Source organism: Pieris brassicae, chromosome 12 (assembly GCF_905147105.1).
Source record: "Pieris brassicae chromosome 12, ilPieBrab1.1, whole genome shotgun sequence".
Classification (NCBI taxonomy): Eukaryota; Metazoa; Arthropoda; class Insecta; order Lepidoptera; family Pieridae; genus Pieris; species Pieris brassicae.
This window is the reverse complement of record NC_059676.1, coordinates 247,780-263,731: the sequence shown is the minus strand read 5'-3', so window position 1 is coordinate 263,731 and position 15,952 is coordinate 247,780. Positions and strand designations below refer to the sequence as shown.

Genomic DNA, 15,952 nt, shown 5'->3' with positions numbered 1-15,952 from the left:
TATGGTGACCCCTAGATAGGTGACCGGCGTCTTCCACGGCACGTCTCGATCCAGGAAGCGTAGGGGTGGTGGCAACCTACCCCGGCCGAAGACAATGGCCTGAGTCTTGTCCGGGTTGGCGGCGAGTCTCCACTTGTCCAGCCACTCTGGCAGGAGGTCCAGAGCGCGTTGGAGTTTTTGGGCAGCGTGCGAGGCCCTCAGCGATGACGCCACGTACGCCGTGTCGTCGGCGTAGAGGGCGAGTGTGCACCCCTCGGGGCACGGAACGTCGTCGGTGTACGTGGTGTAGAGCAAGGGCGATAACACGCTACCTTGCGGGACGCCCGCCGTGATGGGTCGCGGTCTCGACGCGGCCTCTCCCGTCGCAACGAAGAACGTGCGCTCGGTGAGAAAGGCGCGGAGCACGGCGACCATTCGGCGGGGCAGTGGAGACTCGATGAGCTTCAGCACGAGGCCGTCGTGCCAGACACGGTCAAAGGCCTTCGCCATGTCCAGCATAACGGCGGCGGCCCCCTCCTTTTTGTTGAGGGCCGAGGCTGCAGTGAAGAGCACCCTCGTCAGCTGCAGCGTCGTGCTGTGCTCGCCGCGGAAGCCGAACTGTTCGGGCCTCGGCTGCAGGTATTGTTCGATCCTCTGCAGCAACAGCCACTCGAACAGTTTCGACTGCGTCGAGAGCAGGGTGATGGGTCGATAGCTCTCGGGTCGGGAAGAGTCCTTCCCGGGCTTCGATATTAGGATCACCTTGCCCTCTTTCCAAGATCTAGGGAAGTGCGTGTACCGGAGGATACCCGTGAAGAGGCGCGACAGCGCAACTATCCACCTCATGGGCAGATGGCGCAGCGCCTCGTGGGTGATGCCATCCGGTCCCGGCGCCTTCCTGGGTCGCAGTCTTGAGATCCTCTTCCGCACTTGCGACGGCGAGAAGAAGATCTGGGCTTCGTCGGTAGAGATCGGGCACGTCAACCACGCCTCGACAGCGTTCACCACCTCTGCCACGCGCGTAGGGGACGTCGCGGGGTTCGGCGAGAACTGACGCTGGAGGTGTTCGGCGAATATTTCGGCCCGATCTGTGTCATCGTAAGTGATGGCGCCGTTGCTGTCGCGAAGGGGACGCTTCGGCTCTGGAGTCCTGTAGAGACGGCGGCAAAGTTGGTAGAGGCGGGTAGGCTCTGTGGTGGCCTCTCCCAGTGTGCGCTCCCATGTGCGCCGTTCGTGTGAGACCAGCTCGGCCTTGACACGTTCGGCGAGGCGATTCAGCTGCGTTTTGAGCGCGGGGCAGCGGTTGCGCTGCCATTGCCTCCTGAGCGCGCGCTTGCGCTGAATCAGCCTTTGCACATAGGGTGCAAGGTCCTGGCAGGTGATCTCCGGCGTGCGCGTTGAGGTCGCTGCCGCCAGAGCTGCCTGGAGTTGCCGCGTCATGGACTCCGCCATGTCGTCAACGGCGCCTGTCGAATCCGGTGGGCCGGGCGCAGGGGTGTCTTCCATGATGGACTCAAAGGTGTTCCAGTCGGTGACCTTCCGGGTGCGTGCGGGCGGGGATGGAGCCCCCGCGATGAGGCACAGCACCGGCTGGTGGTCCGACTGGTATTCGTCCATCAGGACCTCCTGCGCTAGGTGGAGGTCAGGCCGGTTGTGCACCACCAGATCGATGGTGTCCGGCCTGTGGGCGGCTATCCTAGGAAAGTGGGTGGCGGAGTCAGGTCCGCACACCAGGTAGCCGCGCTCTTCGGCGTGGTGCAAGAGGCGACGACCTCGCGCGTTCGTGACTTGGGAATGCCAGTTGATGTGTTTGGCATTCCAGTCACCCGCGATGATCGTCGGCTTCGCGCTGAGAGCTGCCTCCAGCTCGGCTTCAATGAAATTTGCGCCGGGGGGAGCGTAGGCGGCCAACACGTCTGTGGGCTGACCGCCCAGTTCCAGCTCTACCCCCAGCGTCAGGATGCCAGTCAGGTTGACGGCCTGGATAGCGCGGTGAGGAATGCTCCTTCTAACCAGCACTGCCAGGCCGCGCATGGGCGCCCCGTTGATCGCCTGATGCTCTTCGCGGTAAACGAAGTAGCCCGCAGCACTCAGGCGGTCGGTGGGGCGCAGGTGTGTCTCTGAAATGAGCGCAACATCTACGTTGTGTGTACGTAGGATGTTGCGCAGGTAGGGACCTTTCCCCCTAAGGCCCTCGGCGTTCCAGTGTAGGAGGCGTAAGATCATTGTTGTTGGTGTGTGTGTCTTACGCCTCGACTGCGCGGCCGGCGTCCTCCATGGGTCGGGGCAGGCGGAGTCGGGTAGAGGGCGCTCAACAATGAGTTGACCGCCCTGTCGACCGCCTCAGCAATCGCCGCCTCGCTGAGGAACATCTGGCCCCTCAGAGGGCCCCCGCTGCGGGGGCGTGCGGCGCGCTGTCCGGCGGTCCTGGAGGCTCCAGCGGCTGGAGCGGAGTCAGGAGCGGCCCTACTGGGGCCCTCCGCGAAGTGCGCGGAATTTTCCGCGCGCGGGGGGGCGGGGGGTTGTACCCCCCCCCGGCCTCTTCTACCTCGGGGGCGCCTGCGTTGACCTCTGGGAGGCTCCGCAGGGTACGAAATTAATTCCGCATCCTGCGGGTGTGCGGCGCGCTGCTCATGGGCGCGTCGTTCAGCCTGCGCATGCGTGCGCGGCTCTCCTCCCTTTGAACGCGGCGCCGCGGGTCCCGCAGCGCGAGCGCCACGCGTACCGCGCGCACCGCGCGCATCATGCGCACCGCGCGCGTCCGCGGCACCCTTGCCCCCTGTGGTGTGCGCCACCGTGCCTGCGCGCTTATTGCGCGCCTCCTCCTTCAGCACCGGACACGTGCTGTGGTTAGCCGTATGCGCCCCCTTGCAGTTGGCGCATTTCGGCGTGGCCCCCTTTGGTAGGGGGCAGTCGGCGGAGTGGTGTTCCTCCCCGCACCGCACACAGGCTAAGGCCCGGTGGCATTGGTGCGAGGAGTGCCTAAATCCTTGGCAGCGGTGGCACTGAGCGGGGCCCCTTTTGCCCCGCCAAGATTCAATGGTGACCCCCGGTATACACAACAGCTCCTTTATGTTGTATATAGCGGGGGTGAGGTCGGGGGTGCGGCGCAGGATAATTAAAAATATGCACCCCGGCCTGCCCCTTCTGGCACGTATGGGCTGAGCGTGCTCCGGCTCGAACCCTAAGTCGCGCAGCTCCGACAAGATGGCCTCGGGCTCCGTGTCCGCCGGAATGCCTCGTAGCGCCACCTTCAGCTGCCGCTCCGCTGGTAGGGAGTATGAGAAGTAGACGACTTTTACGCCGCTATTCTCTAACTCCCCTAGGTACCGCTGCACCAAACGGTACTCCTCCTCGTCTTGGGGCAGGATTTTTAACCCCTGCCCGAATGCGCGCGCATTAATTGTGCGCCCAAGCCGCCGCTTCATCTCCCTGACGTGCGTTGTCCAGTCAGGGAGAGACTCGATGACAAACGGCGGATACTTGGGCTTTGGAGGCGCGGGGGGCAGGGGTGCAAGGGGGGGCCGGCGGGCTACTGCCGGCGAGGCGGTCGTTGCGGCGTAAGAGGCCGCTGCGTTATCGTTATTGTTCGCCGCATCTTGCGGCGTCGGAAGAGCCGTCGCAAGGGCCGCGCGGGGCGCGGGGGGTGCGGGGGGCGCCGCGGTAGGCGCCGTGTCCGTGGGCATGTCCGTTAGGCGTCGGCGGCGCGGGTCTCGCTGCGAGAGCGGCGCCGGTTGCACTTGTGTAATTAGTGTAGCTGGTGTCATGAATTTGACACCAGGTGGCGTGGTCTGCGCACAGACACGCTTGGGTGCCGACCCGGCGGCGTCCTCATCGGAGTCGCGCGGCGGCGGGCGGCGTAGTTGTACGCGTCTTGCCTCGGCAAGCGCGTCATGTTCGTCACTTGAGAGTGGCGAAGTCATTAGGCCTTCACTTAGAAGGCGCCTGCGGGTCTGCGCTAGGTACTCGCACATAGCGCGTGCGAGCCCGTCTGTAGCGAACCGGCCTATGATTGTTTGCGCAACAAAAAGCGCATCCAACTCATAGCCGGCGCGAGGTGAGACGGGCTGCGATGGCCGCAGGTCGCCTTCCAAATAGGCCAACAGCTCTTCAGGGTCATGCCCATGAGCGTGGCTATCGCCCTCGGCACGATGAAAATCAACACCGGTACTCACATTTGTTGTTAGGTGCATTCCTGAGTCCGGTGGCGCCATCGATGTCGAGGGGTGAGGTCGGTGCGGGGTAGCCGTATAGGTACTCTCGTCGTCCGTATACCGCGACGAGAGCTGCGACTGTTCACCACCACTTTGTTCGATGAAAACTGCACTTTCACTACCACTTTCACTATGTACCGCGAGGGGGGCTCGAGCGCCAGCCGGGCGCGAGTCACCTGTGACCTCGGGGTCTGCGTGAATCTGTGTGGAACTGTCTGAAAGGCCCGCTGTAGTAAACACTGCGGGGGCGGGGTTGTGGGGGGCCGGTTCGACAGGGTGTCGAACGGCAGTATACCGCGACGAGAGCTGTTTGCCAAAAACAGCTTTTTCGCCCGGTTTTTCGTCTCCGGGTCCCGGGGCTCGATCGCTACGCGAGCGAGAGCCACTCAAGGACCGGTTGCGCGACGAACTTGATTTCGGCGGCGACGACGACGGCGGCGGCGGTAACGCGGCTCGACCGCGAGAGCGGGAGCGTACGTTGGCACGCGGGCCGGACGCATCGCGACGCGGTTTTCGCTCCATAGCTGGAGCCGGAGTCTGCCAGGCACAGCCTGAACACCTCAGCTCGGTCCGCACATGCGCATCCTCCGGTGAGACCCGCTGGTGGGAGGCCGGACTAGGCGCAGCGCTTTCTTTGCTTCGGCGTCGGCGTAAGTGGGTGCAAGGCGGATCCTCAACGGCGATTGCTTGTGTTTTTAATAGTAAAAACCACGGCAATACAGTACTAAGAGAGGCTCGTGTGCACTGTAAAGGCAGAAGACCGTACTTTAAAAAACATTTTTCGTCACTTCAGTATACTTCACTTTGAAAGTGTTCTTGCAACCGGTCCGGAGTTACATGGTATACGATTCGCGGCGGCCAATCGATCGCGTCGTTACCGTTAGAACGCCGCGTGATGGGACACGAGAGGGGGGGGGGGGGGGGGGGGGGGGGGGGGGGGAACGGCGACGGCGAAGGGGGCGGGGCGTTATATTATATGTGTATCTGTCTCTATCTCCGTCTCCCTCTCCCTCTGACACGATTTATTTATGGTTATTTAAAGTAAAATTTACAACAACAACAAAAAAAAAATGTACATAACATAGTATGCATGTATTGTCTATTAAGTATTACTGATTGGATGATTGCGTAAGCGAGGAATTTCGAGCGTGTTATTATTATTAAGTATTGGTTATTGTCTATATTATATTGTAGTATAGGTAATTTAATACTAATTTGATAGAAACAAATAATCATCTACTAATATTACATTTAGTCTGATTACCGTTTTTATATATCACAGTAGTAGTAGTAGTAGTAGTAGTAGTATTAGTAGTATACTTATAATAGATAATAATATGTAGGTAGGTATAATCTCGGTGAGATCGAAGTACGTATTATGTCGTTGAAACATTTATCTAACAAAAAAATGGTGGTGGTACGGTTGCCACACCACCACCACCACCATCATTGCGTTTTAATGAATCATATTGCGGCCCTGAAAAGGGCCTTTTAGGTCGTTGCAATGACAACGATACGATTGTATTGTAATGTAATTTATGTCTTCTTCTCGGTCTTCTTGGGGAGAAGGACCGCCTGAATGTTAGGCAGTACACCGCCCTGTGCGATGGTCACGCCGGAGAGTAGCTTGTTGAGCTCCTCGTCGTTGCGTATGGCCAACTGGAGGTGACGCGGTATGATCCTGGTCTTTTTGTTGTCACGGGCCGCGTTACCGGCCAACTCGAGCACTTCGGCCGCCAGGTACTCCATAACGGCCGCAAGGTAGACCGGCGCACCGGCACCCACCCTCTCGGCGTAGTTGCCCTTCCTGAGCAGCCTGTGGATACGACCGACCGGGAACTGGAGACCTGCGCGGTTGGAACGCGACTTTGCCTTCCCCTTGACCTTGCCGCCCTTGCCACGTCCGGACATTTTGTATGATTGTTTGTTTGTACGTACACAACACGACACTACTCTACACAACTACTCGACAGCGAAACGGTAAGACTGGTGAGTGAGGTTTTTTTTTCCATAGCGACGAATTTGTTAAATATAAATTCCAACGGTATTTAACCAACCGGCCGGGTATGACAAACGACGAGGTCTACTTCTCTACGCTACTAAACGCGATTGGATGCCGGCCGAGCGAGCGAGCGATATTCAGAGAGATAGAGAGCGAGCGAGATGGGGAGGGCTGACTGACGTCCAGTACCGTATCTACGTATACATAATATTATGTAAAGAAAAAAAGTAGTATGTTTCTTTATTGTATACTAGATGGCGGTAGCATCCATCCATCGCGGTTGGAAAAAGTAGTCGAATCTTGAGATTGAATTGAGTTTTAATGACGTTTCTCTATTTTTTTTAAGTTTAATGAAATTAAGCAACACAACACAACACAAATTGTTTATTTGAATTATCAATTCCAAATAAAATAACATATATAATCTTATACGTTGTATTCTTATATTCTTATACTGTTACGTTTAACCGTCCCTCCGCGACTTATTTATATAAAAAAAAAAAAATAATAATAATAATTAATAAATAATAATGTGAAGTAGACACTACTAATGGGTAGAAGATAGATGATAACTTCTAATGAACCTATTGTCGATTTTTATATTTCAAGTTAGGGTTTCACAGACAGACAGACAGACAGACAGACAGACAGACAGACAGACAGCCCGGTATGTTTGCCTAATTACGTAATATATATACGTAGGTGTATAAAATATAAATCTCATATTTTTAGCACATTATTTTTTAAAGATATTGTAAAATGATGGCAATGATGTATAGTAGAAATATGAAATATGCGGGGGGGCGGGGGCGGGGGTAGTGCAATAGGTCTCTCTATTGTTTGCAACTTTTATTGCACCAACACACATCTGGCAAAGGTAATATTAATTTTAGAATATTGTTTTGTCGGGAGTCGGGCAGTCGGGCGGCGGAGGCGGAGGCGACGCTCCAGGCGGGCCCGTGCGATTAACACGTATTAATTATTGTTATAGCGATTGGTAGACGACGACGACGACGACGACGACGACGAAGAAGAAGTGATCGCGACGGTGGTGGTGGTTATGGTGGTGTCGTACGGTACGGTGATTGTGGCGAAGAACGGCGGTGCTATACAGGTGTGATATGAATATATATATTTATTTATTTATTTATTTATCGATTTATCTATTTGTCTATTTTTTGTATCTCTCGTGTGAAGTGCGCGCGTTCAACGAACTGATTGAGATGAGATGTGACGTGATGTGATGTGATGTGATGTACGATCAAGATGATCAGAGAGAATGTCTATCTATCTATATATCTCTAAGACTGAACTGTGAAGTGTTGTTTTCTAGGATCGCATTAATTAAGTGTCGCGACGGCTGTCGAGTTGCTAGCAAATAGGTAAGTTAATAATATGTATATCACTACTTTTTTTTTTTATATCTTTAACAACGTGCATTGCATACATACAGGCATTATACCAACACATGATACTAACAAAATGCACGTAAATACTATATATATATATATATACAATATATATATATATATATACAAATAGTTCAAAAACGTTTCCTTGGAAAGCTTTGCAATCGTCTACGCTTGCCTGGCGTGCCGCCGTGCCGCCGTGCCTACTATTGCACGTGTACAAACGTGTGCTTATAGCAAGCTTATTTCAAGTTTATTTATATAAAATATTTAACTTTTATAATATACATACATCTTTGCGTATATACCCCTAGCGTTGCTGTCTCGCTCTTACAACTTAATTACAAATATCTATTGATGTGTGGTTTAAGTTTTTATTTTGTTTATTACTGTTCTGTACTGTTTTTGATATTTTTAATATATAATCATATTTTTTAGGCATACACGTTGATTTAGAATATGTATATGTTTCGACAAAATAGGTAATCTCTTATTATTTATTTATTTATTTAATTATATATAAGTAATTTTATTATTACTACCTTTTCACGTTTATTTATCGATTGAAACTCTCAACTTCGGTTTCGCGAAACATATGTTAGCCCTGAAAAGGGCTTTTTGTGTGGCGTGTTTGTGCGTGTTGTTGTGTGTGTGTGTATACATACAACATCGACACAACCGACCAACTTGTGATGCGTTCGTCGCTCTTCCGTCCGGTGGCCGACCCTCCTCCTCCTCCTCCTCCTTCTTCTTCTTACCGGTGATCAGCGCACGCGAACACAGTGCGGCGGCTCGTGCGTATTGAACGTGGATTGTCGCGTTCACTTCTTGGAAGCGGCCGATGCCTTTTTAGCGGTGGCGGCCTTCGATTTGGGCGCGGCGGCTGCTGCCTTCTTCGGTTTGGGTGCTTTAGGTTTTTTGGTCGGTGGTTTCGCGCTCCTCTTCGCCTTGGAAGCGGCGGCGGTGGTCGACGCGCCCTTGCCGGACGCTGCGGCGGAGGGGGCCGCGGAGCCGCGACCTTTCTTCGGAGCGGCCGACGCGGCCGGCTTCCTCTTGGCCGCAGCGGCTGCCTTCTTGTCTTTGGCGGTGCCACCCCTTCCGCCCGCCTTGGCGGGGGACGCGGTCTCGGCGGCCGCGGCGGCGGCCTTCTTGCTCCTGGCGCCCGCACTCGCGGCGGTCTTCTTGGCGGCTTGTGCGGTCGGCTTCTTCACCGATTTGGCCGCGGAGGACGCCGCCGCGGCGGAGCCCCTGCCGCCGGAGGAAGCGGAGGCGGCCGTCGCCTTCTTCGCCGCGCCGCCGCCGGTTCCCGACTTGCTGTCTATCTTGAACGAGCCCGATGCGCCCTTGCCCTTCGTCTGAATCAGGGTGCCGGAGGCGACCGCGCGCTTGAGATACTTTCTTATGAACGGCGCCAACCTCTCGGCGTCTAGGCTATAATTCGAGGCGATGTATTTCTTGATCGCCTGCAGGGACGATCCGCTCCTCTCCTTGAGCTCTTTGATCGCGCTGTTGACCATGTCGGAAGTCTTGGGGTGCGTTGGTCTCGCCTTGGGTTTCTTCGCGGCCGCTGCCGCTTTTGGTGCCTTCTTGGCGGGCGTCGCCGGCGCGGGTGTCTCCGATGCTACTGCTGTGTCGGCCATTTTTTTTTTTATTAACAATTAATTAGACACTTAACGTTTACACGTAAATTAACGAGTTTTTAATATATTGTAAAATTGTAGTCAATGTACAACAATGCTAAGAGTGCGCGGCGCTAGTGAGCGCCTGCCAGACGAATCAGTATACCGCGACGAGAGCTTCGCCAACTATATGCGTTTTCTCGTATTCGGCGTGGAAACTTTTCACTAACACGTCTCAGTTTGATCGGATTTTTTCCAATATATAATCGAGAAATTGCACAAAATCTCTATTCTAATTAGACTTTATGATATCCGCGACCGGTCACGACTTCGAGTCGCCCTGCAGGCGTTGGCGTGCGTTAGGTATCGACTTTTAAAGTTTGTTATTGTCGACTCGCGCGCGTACCGTTAACTTTAAATTGACAATTAAACAATTAAATCAAACGGTATTCGCACGTGCGATGTCTCCCGTTGAACGTCAAGATTCCAAGGTTCAACGGGATCCGTTCGTTTAGACAATATATTAAGATTACGATTGATTTTATCGCATCGAATGCGGCATGTTGTAGAACAGCACCACTCTCCGAGACGAGGCCGTAGAGGCGCGCGTTCTCTTCGCTCCGTAACACACACTACACAAATGAAATGTATATATTATTTATTAATAAAATATATATATTGGTAAAAGGTTGATGATAATATAACAAAAGATGTAAATAAGAAAATTTCATTAGCCCAGGAGCGATTCGGTCGCGACCTGCGGCCGTTTAGGTTAGACGTATATCTATATTGTTAATTTTCATAATATATCATATGTATATTATTATCAAAATCTCTCAATTACGCTATATTACGACGTGATTGTTAAAGCCGTACCGTGTACCTACTTTACATACTAAGTACATACGAAGACTTTATATTATTATCATGCTACACGTAACGTGTATTTAGGTATGTAGATAGTTAGCTTTAGATATCTATAGGGAAATGTAGCGGTTTTGCATTCGATATTAATTTTCCATCTATTAAATATAAACATATATTGGTATATTAATTAATTTTAGGTGACGTTTAGTCGTTGTGATAACGTTTTATTTTTATTATCGAAACATATGCGGCCCTGAAAAGGGCCTTTTTATTGTTGTTGAAAAATACATATAGTTAGGTAGGTATAGGTATATATCAGTGGATATACGACCGAACCCAACTTAACCTCCGAAACCGTAGAGGGTGCGGCCCTGGCGCTTCAGAGCGTACACGACGTCCATTGCGGTGACGGTCTTCCTCTTGGCGTGCTCCGTGTAGGTTACCGCGTCGCGGATGACGTTCTCGAGGAAAACCTTGAGAACACCGCGGGTCTCCTCGTATATGAGACCGGAGATACGTTTCACGCCACCCCTGCGCGCCAGACGTCGAATCGCCGGCTTGGTGATACCCTGGATGTTATCACGGAGCACCTTCCTGTGCCGCTTCGCGCCACCTTTTCCCAATCCCTTTCCTCCCTTACCGCGACCGGTCATTGTGAACCAGCGAGTTTCGAATTGAAAACTGAGTGAATGTAAGAATCAACCAACACTGCGTACGTGCCTCACGTACTACGTTCACTGTTCGAATGCGCTTCGCGCCGATTAACACGCGGTTTATATAGAGAAAAATGCCCGAACCTCGAATATATATATAAGGCGGCAGTTGTCCGAGGGGCGCGGGGGGGGGAATCGGTCGGTCGGTTTGTAGAGATATTCGTCCTTTAATGTTATTTTCGTTGTCGGTTACGTATGTATAATATATAATAACTACATAAATAAGCAAAATGAACCCTCCAAATATGTCTATTATATTATGACAAACTACAAACGGTAAAGACGTAATACGCAAACAAAAAAATCAATAAAAACAATTAACAAAATTATTAAACTGAGTTGACAAGAGTCAACGCAACGCAACCTTAAGTGGTGCCATAAATATGTACTTAAATAATAAAAAAAATATTTATTATTGTGGGCGTGAGGTACTTATTGTTTTCTAAGAAACAATGTAACAATAGTGTAAAATATAGACGCATAATAGAAAATAATATATATATTTATTTTTTATTCTATTTCTTTTAAAACCTGTTTGTTACCGGACAGACGGTGCGATTGGTCTGTTTAGTCAAAATTTTGTAAATCAAGTGTAGTAAAACAAGTTGATTAATAATTTTCTATCAGTTCATTACTTTTTTTTTATTTTATTTTAAAAGTTTTACGTTTTAATCGTTCGACACGTGATGTCTGTCTGACTGTGGCACTACTGTTGAGTGTGCACAATTAGATGCATCATTTGAATCATATGCGGCCCTGAAAAGGGCCTTTTGTTGTAGTAATAATAATAATAATAATATGTTATGTTATGTATACATATTACGCAAAATTAAGCACGCTCGCCGCGAATGCGTCTCGCCAGTTGGATGTCCTTGGGCATGATCGTCACTCGCTTGGCGTGAATGGCGCACAGGTTGGTGTCCTCGAAGAGACCCACCAGATACGCCTCGCTCGCCTCCTGAAGCGCCATCACGGCGGAGCTCTGGAACCTGAGGTCGGTCTTGAAGTCCTGCGCAATCTCCCTCACCAGACGTTGGAACGGCAACTTGCGGATCAACAGCTCGGTACTCTTCTGGTAGCGACGGATCTCTCTCAGCGCGACGGTGCCGGGCCTGTAACGGTGAGGCTTCTTCACGCCGCCGGTGGCGGGAGCGCTCTTGCGGGCCGCCTTGGTGGCGAGCTGCTTTCGCGGCGCCTTACCGCCGGTGGACTTACGGGCTGTCTGCTTTGTACGTGCCATTACGACGACTGCTCGAACTCGCTCACTAACTAACTCAACTCTAAAATTATACGATCACGATCGACACGTCCGTCGCGTATCAACTGTGGTGATGATATAAACCGCGTTCACGCGCGGAGAGCGCCTTTATATATAAAATCGAAAAGAGCTCGGGGGTAAGGACGGGTTTGCCGTGCGTGAAAAAAAAAAGGGAAGCGTACCTATGTGAATGAAATTGTTTATAACATAATAATAAATATATATTATTACTGGTCGGTCGGTCGGTCAGCGGATAACAGTTATGCATAATATATAATTATACTTGTATACATACAATGTATGTGTTTGTTTTGATTTTTCTTTATGTAGGTTAACTACTAAAGCAGACATATTATTTAATAATACATTTTCATGGTAGATTTTATGTCAAATGTTTACTAGATATGTGGTGTATTTAGAGAGTATTTATTTATAGTTTTTTACGCTTGTCGTTGATACTATGTGGTCTCTACGGACTCTTCGGATATATATTGTGGCCCTGAAAAGGGCCGTTTGGTTGGTTGGTTGGTACTTGATGGTACTATGATGATGATGATGATTATTATTGTCAATCGCTCTCATTATGATATAATATAATAAGAGAAATCGCCGGCGCTGAGACGACGCGGCGTCTGGATGACGTGTTCGTCTCCTACGTTGCGTACGTCACCGCCGTTGTCCCACCCCGCCGCGACGCTCACTTGGAGCTGGTGTACTTGGTGACGGCCTTGGTGCCCTCGCTGACGGCGTGCTTGGCGAGCTCGCCGGGCAGCAGGAGCCTCACGGAGGTCTGCACCTCGCGGGACGTGATCGTCGAACGCTTGTTGTAGTGAGCGAGACGAGACGCCTCAGCCGCGATCCTCTCGAAGATGTCGTTCACGAACGAGTTCATGATTGACATCGCCTTCGAAGAGATACCGGTGTCGGGATGCACCTGCTTGAGCACCTTGTAGATGTAAATGGCGTAGCTCTCCTTCCTCTTGTGCTTCTTTTTCTTTTTGTCCGATTTGGATATGTTCTTCTGTGCCTTGCCGGACTTCTTGGCCGCCTTGCCGCTGGTCTTTGGTGGCATAGTGAACGCGAGATGCGAGATGCGAGATGCGAGAGTTGAGAGAATGTATCGACTACTGCACACACCACACGAGAATAGCTTTTTTAAAAAACACATCGCGTAGTTATTGTTACACCCTCCCTCGCGAGGGGGGTGTTTTGTCTTGTTCGGGGCGTATGCCCCCTTCAAGTGGTGTTTCTGTTCGCGCCCTGCTGATACAGGGCGGTACGGGGGCGGGCATATAGCCCTTGGTGGGGGCTGCAGGCGCGCGGGGAGACTCAGTCTCTACCCGCTGCGCGCAGCCGATGGGGTCGTGTCCGGAGTGTCAAGTCCGGGTGATGAGGAGGGGGCCAAGGAGTAGTCTCGACTTGGCCCTGGTGTCATGATCGGTGGTATCGGGCAGCTAGCGCGGCTCGCGGTCAAGCACCGCCGGGTGAGACCCCCGGTTGACCCGGGGGAGGCCCAGCGAGGCGACCAGCGGTCGAAGCCGCGTTTGTTGCCCTGGTGTCGTCGGAACCCGCGGAGAAGAGCTCACGCGGGTACTTGTATTGGTCGGGCGGCCTGGAGTGCCACGGCGCGATGTTGTGGAGGTGAGGATGTTGAGAGGCGTCTGCTCGATCAAACATCCTCATCGCGAGCCGTGCGACGAACTCGTCGATCGACTCCATCCGCAAGTCTCGCGCTATGGTGGCGTTCCTCACGTAGCGTGGTGCATGTACAGCGCACCGTAAGACGGTGTTTTGTACGGTGCGCAGTCTTCGGCGGTTGGTCTCCTTGGCATAGGAGAACCACGCCGGTGCCGCGTACGTGAGGTGAGGGCGCACATACAATTTATGTAGCGCGAGCTTGGTGCGGAGAGGTAGGTTGCCTGTGATCAGTGGGCGAAGCGTATGCGCCGCCCACTTGGCTCTCCCTACAGCCCTGGAGATGTGGGGCGTCATGGTCAGACCCCGGTCTATGGTGACCCCTAGATAGGTGACCGGCGTCTTCCACGGCACGTCTCGATCCAGGAAGCGTAGGGGTGGTGGCAACCTACCCCGGCCGAAGACAATGGCCTGAGTCTTGTCCGGGTTGGCGGCGAGTCTCCACTTGTCCAGCCACTCTGGCAGGAGGTCCAGAGCGCGTTGGAGTTTTTGGGCAGCGTGCGAGGCCCTCAGCGATGACGCCACGTACGCCGTGTCGTCGGCGTAGAGGGCGAGTGTGCACCCCTCGGGGCACGGAACGTCGTCGGTGTACGTGGTGTAGAGCAAGGGCGATAACACGCTACCTTGCGGGACGCCCGCCGTGATGGGTCGCGGTCTCGACGCGGCCTCTCCCGTCGCAACGAAGAACGTGCGCTCGGTGAGAAAGGCGCGGAGCACGGCGACCATTCGGCGGGGCAGTGGAGACTCGATGAGCTTCAGCACGAGGCCGTCGTGCCAGACACGGTCAAAGGCCTTCGCCATGTCCAGCATAACGGCGGCGGCCCCCTCCTTTTTGTTGAGGGCCGAGGCTGCAGTGAAGAGCACCCTCGTCAGCTGCAGCGTCGTGCTGTGCTCGCCGCGGAAGCCGAACTGTTCGGGCCTCGGCTGCAGGTATTGTTCGATCCTCTGCAGCAACAGCCACTCGAACAGTTTCGACTGCGTCGAGAGCAGGGTGATGGGTCGATAGCTCTCGGGTCGGGAAGAGTCCTTCCCGGGCTTCGATATTAGGATCACCTTGCCCTCTTTCCAAGATCTAGGGAAGTGCGTGTACCGGAGGATACCCGTGAAGAGGCGCGACAGCGCAACTATCCACCTCATGGGCAGATGGCGCAGCGCCTCGTGGGTGATGCCATCCGGTCCCGGCGCCTTCCTGGGTCGCAGTCTTGAGATCCTCTTCCGCACTTGCGACGGCGAGAAGAAGATCTGGGCTTCGTCGGTAGAGATCGGGCACGTCAACCACGCCTCGACAGCGTTCACCACCTCTGCCACGCGCGTAGGGGACGTCGCGGGGTTCGGCGAGAACTGACGCTGGAGGTGTTCGGCGAATATTTCGGCCCGATCTGTGTCATCGTAAGTGATGGCGCCGTTGCTGTCGCGAAGGGGACGCTTCGGCTCTGGAGTCCTGTAGAGACGGCGGCAAAGTTGGTAGAGGCGGGTAGGCTCTGTGGTGGCCTCTCCCAGTGTGCGCTCCCATGTGCGCCGTTCGTGTGAGACCAGCTCGGCCTTGACACGTTCGGCGAGGCGATTCAGCTGCATTTTGAGCGCGGGGCAGCGGTTGCGCTGCCATTGCCTCCTGAGCGCGCGCTTGCGCTGAATCAGCCTTTGCACATAGGGTGCAAGGTCCTGGCAGGTGATCTCCGGCGTGCGCGTTGAGGTCGCTGCCGCCAGAGCTGCCTGGAGTTGCCGCGTCATGGACTCCGCCATGTCGTCAACGGCGCCTGTCGAATCCGGTGGGCCGGGCGCAGGGGTGTCTTCCATGATGGACTCAAAGGTGTTCCAGTCGGTGACCTTCCGGGTGCGTGCGGGCGGGGATGGAGCCCCCGCGATGAGGCACAGCACCGGCTGGTGGTCCGACTGGTATTCGTCCATCAGGACCTCCTGCGCTAGGTGGAGGTCAGGCCGGTTGTGCACCACCAGATCGATGGTGTCCGGCCTGTGGGCGGCTATCCTAGGAAAGTGGGTGGCGGAGTCAGGTCCGCACACCAGGTAGCCGCGCTCTTCGGCGTGGTGCAAGAGGCGACGACCTCGCGCGTTCGTGACTTGGGAATGCCAGTTGATGTGTTTGGCATTCCAGTCACCCGCGATGATCGTCGGCTTCGCGCTGAGAGCTGCCTCCAGCTCGGCTTCAATGAAATTTGCGCCGGGGGGAGCGTAGGC

At 53.5% G+C, this 15,952-nt stretch overlaps 5 protein-coding genes across 5 annotated transcripts; all 5 read right to left on the bottom strand.

Moving 5' to 3' along the window:
• Positions 1-5,662: 5,662 nt before the first annotated feature.
• Positions 5,663-6,177, bottom strand: LOC123717016 (histone H2A). The gene has a single exon (XM_045672770.1). It carries the CDS (start codon positions 6,102-6,104, stop codon positions 5,730-5,732), a length of 375 nt encoding a protein of 124 aa, XP_045528726.1. The 5' UTR covers positions 6,105-6,177; the 3' UTR covers positions 5,663-5,729.
• A 1,867-nt stretch (positions 6,178-8,044) lies between these two features.
• On the bottom strand, positions 8,045-9,272 carry LOC123716991 (late histone H1-like). Its single transcript, XM_045672748.1, has one exon. It carries the CDS (start codon positions 9,242-9,244, stop codon positions 8,426-8,428), a length of 819 nt encoding a protein of 272 aa, XP_045528704.1. The 5' UTR covers positions 9,245-9,272; the 3' UTR covers positions 8,045-8,425.
• A 1,103-nt stretch (positions 9,273-10,375) lies between these two features.
• Positions 10,376-10,844, bottom strand: LOC123717027 (histone H4). The gene has a single exon (XM_045672780.1). The coding sequence runs from the start codon at positions 10,741-10,743 to the stop codon at positions 10,432-10,434; it is 312 nt and encodes a 103-aa protein (XP_045528736.1). The 5' UTR covers positions 10,744-10,844; the 3' UTR covers positions 10,376-10,431.
• A 708-nt stretch (positions 10,845-11,552) lies between these two features.
• LOC123716999 (histone H3) lies at positions 11,553-12,170 on the bottom strand. The gene has a single exon (XM_045672755.1). The coding sequence runs from the start codon at positions 12,041-12,043 to the stop codon at positions 11,633-11,635; it is 411 nt and encodes a 136-aa protein (XP_045528711.1). The 5' UTR covers positions 12,044-12,170; the 3' UTR covers positions 11,553-11,632.
• A 318-nt stretch (positions 12,171-12,488) lies between these two features.
• LOC123717004 (histone H2B) lies at positions 12,489-13,200 on the bottom strand. Its single transcript, XM_045672761.1, has one exon. The coding sequence runs from the start codon at positions 13,131-13,133 to the stop codon at positions 12,759-12,761; it is 375 nt and encodes a 124-aa protein (XP_045528717.1). The 5' UTR covers positions 13,134-13,200; the 3' UTR covers positions 12,489-12,758.
• Between the last annotated feature and the right edge of the window lie 2,752 nt (positions 13,201-15,952).